Source organism: Pollicipes pollicipes, unplaced genomic scaffold (genome assembly GCF_011947565.3).
Source record: "Pollicipes pollicipes isolate AB1234 unplaced genomic scaffold, Ppol_2.1 Scaffold_3087;HRSCAF=3621_pilon_pilon_pilon, whole genome shotgun sequence".
Lineage (NCBI taxonomy): Eukaryota > Metazoa > Arthropoda > Thecostraca > Pollicipedomorpha > Pollicipedidae > Pollicipes > Pollicipes pollicipes.
This window is the reverse complement of record NW_023596225.1, coordinates 1,802,683-1,804,662: the sequence shown is the minus strand read 5'-3', so window position 1 is coordinate 1,804,662 and position 1,980 is coordinate 1,802,683. Positions and strand designations below refer to the sequence as shown.

The 1,980-nt window shown below is 68.8% G+C and overlaps 1 protein-coding gene across 1 annotated transcript; it reads right to left on the bottom strand.

The window, feature by feature from the left end:
* Positions 1 to 701: 701 nt before the first annotated feature.
* On the bottom strand, positions 702 to 1,980 carry LOC119090358 (CCAAT/enhancer-binding protein epsilon). Its single transcript, XM_037213158.1, has one exon. It carries the CDS (start codon positions 1,809 to 1,811, stop codon positions 903 to 905), a length of 909 nt encoding a protein of 302 aa, XP_037069053.1. The 5' UTR covers positions 1,812 to 1,980; the 3' UTR covers positions 702 to 902.

The window sequence follows — 1,980 nt, the reverse complement described above, 5'->3', positions numbered from 1 at the left end:
TATCACATCAGCTAACGTTTGCATTTTGGTCAAGGTGCCTCAGCACGTTGAACTGTTTGTTCATGACCCTTCCATGTGTCAGGTTGTAGCCGCTGGGTGGCGGGGTCACCTATACGTTGGACGGCATCGTGATAGGTGACTGGGTCCCGGTCGCATGGCAGCAGCAGACATGCGGGCACCATTCATACTGGTCGCCGGGGCCTGTTTTGTGCTGTCTCTGCTGGCCTGTCTCTCTGCACCCTCCCAATCGAGGTAACGCTTTATTAAAATAGATGCGTTTGGTGACATGGACACGAATACAGGTGCCGGGCCGGTTCGACCCTGCACTACACCGCTTATACACGTGTGGGACGGGCAGTGTGACGTGTTACAACATGAACTGTCAGTACCAACAGGCCGCCCTCACGTGAAATGCCTCACGGCAGGGCCCTCCTCGCGGCCGGACAGGCGAAGGGCCGGCGACTGAGCCTCTGGAGCCGGCGCCCGACGCGACTGGCTCCGGCGGCCCCAGCTGTCGGGACGTGGGCGGCCGTCGAGGCGTAGAGCGGCCAGCAGCGCCAGACGCCGCCCGACACCGCACCGCTTCTACCCGAGCGTCGCCGGCCGCCGGCCCGGCGACGCCAACAGTACGGAAGCAGCTGCCGACGGACGGCCAGCTGCAGCTCCCGAGCCGTGGCCCGAGCAGCCGCCGAGGCGGCCGACCGGGCCTCCGCCGGCCGCCGGTCGCCGCTCTCGCAGCTAACTCACACTACACACACGCACACGACGACTAGCACACCGAGAAAGAAGCGCGGGCCATCCCGGCTGAGATCCACGCCGCCGCCGGGCATTGCACGTGCTCTGTGGCGCGAGGCGCGCTGGCGGGCCGTCGCGCCGCCGCCGCCGCCGGCGGTCGGTTACCGTCACAAGCCGGCTGGGGCCGGCGGCGGGCGGCCGACCCCGTCGCCCAGGTGCTTGGCGATCTCGCGCTGCAACTGGTCGGGCAACACGCCCACGTTGGCGAACAGGTTCTTCAGCACAGTCAGCTCCTTGGTCATGATCTCGACGCGTTTGTGCAGGCCCTCGTTCTCGCGTGCGAGGAACTTGACCCTGTCCTCGGTCTCGCGGCAGCGCTGCTTGGCCTTCTCGCGCGACTTGCGCACGGCCACGTTGTTGCGCTCGCGCCGGCGCCGGTACTCCTCCGAGCCAGGGCTGATGCGCTTCGAGGGAGAATGTTTGCTGCCGCCGGACGACCGGCTGGGCGTGGAGGTTGCTGCGGCGGCGGCAGCGGCGGCGGCGGCAGCGGCGGCGGCGGCGGCCGAGGCGGCCGGCAGGCGGGCCTGCGTCAGACTGGTGGCCGCGGACACGGGCACCAGGCCGGCGTACGTGGGCCCATAGTCGGCGGCGAAGCCGGCGAGCGCCGGCTGCCGGCACGGCTGGAACTCGGGCGTGTCTGGGTCCTTCTTGACTGGCAGATGGGCCGGCTCGCCGCCGAGCCGCGGCGCGGCATAGCCCATGGGCTGGTGCAGGTACCCCATGCCGGCGGCGGGGTATGTCAGGCCGGCACAGGAGGCCGGCGGCAGGCGGCCGCCCAGCCCCAGCGGCCCCGCCACGCCCAGGCCCTTGCCCTCCACGATGTCGTTGAAGATGCCATCGCTGAAGTGCGGGTCGTTAACGAACGCCTGCAGGTCGAGCGATACCTCGGAGGCGCCGAGATCGGCGAGCTCGGCGAACTCCTCGCCGTACGCGCCCAGCCGCGACTTGTTCGAGACGCCGTTAAAGTTCGGCTTCACCACTGCGTCACTTAAGTCATACATCTGAGGCGATTCCATGCTCCCTCAGCATGTTGCGCCGGCACCGCGAGTCGTCAGGAGGCGCTCCGGGGAGCAGGCGCGACCAGACTGTACCAGCGCCCGGTCGCGACTGAGCTGGCGCACGCTGCCACCGGCCGCCGCGCCACGTGAAAGTGATCTGCTGGAGCGGGAGCGCGCGCCACCACAC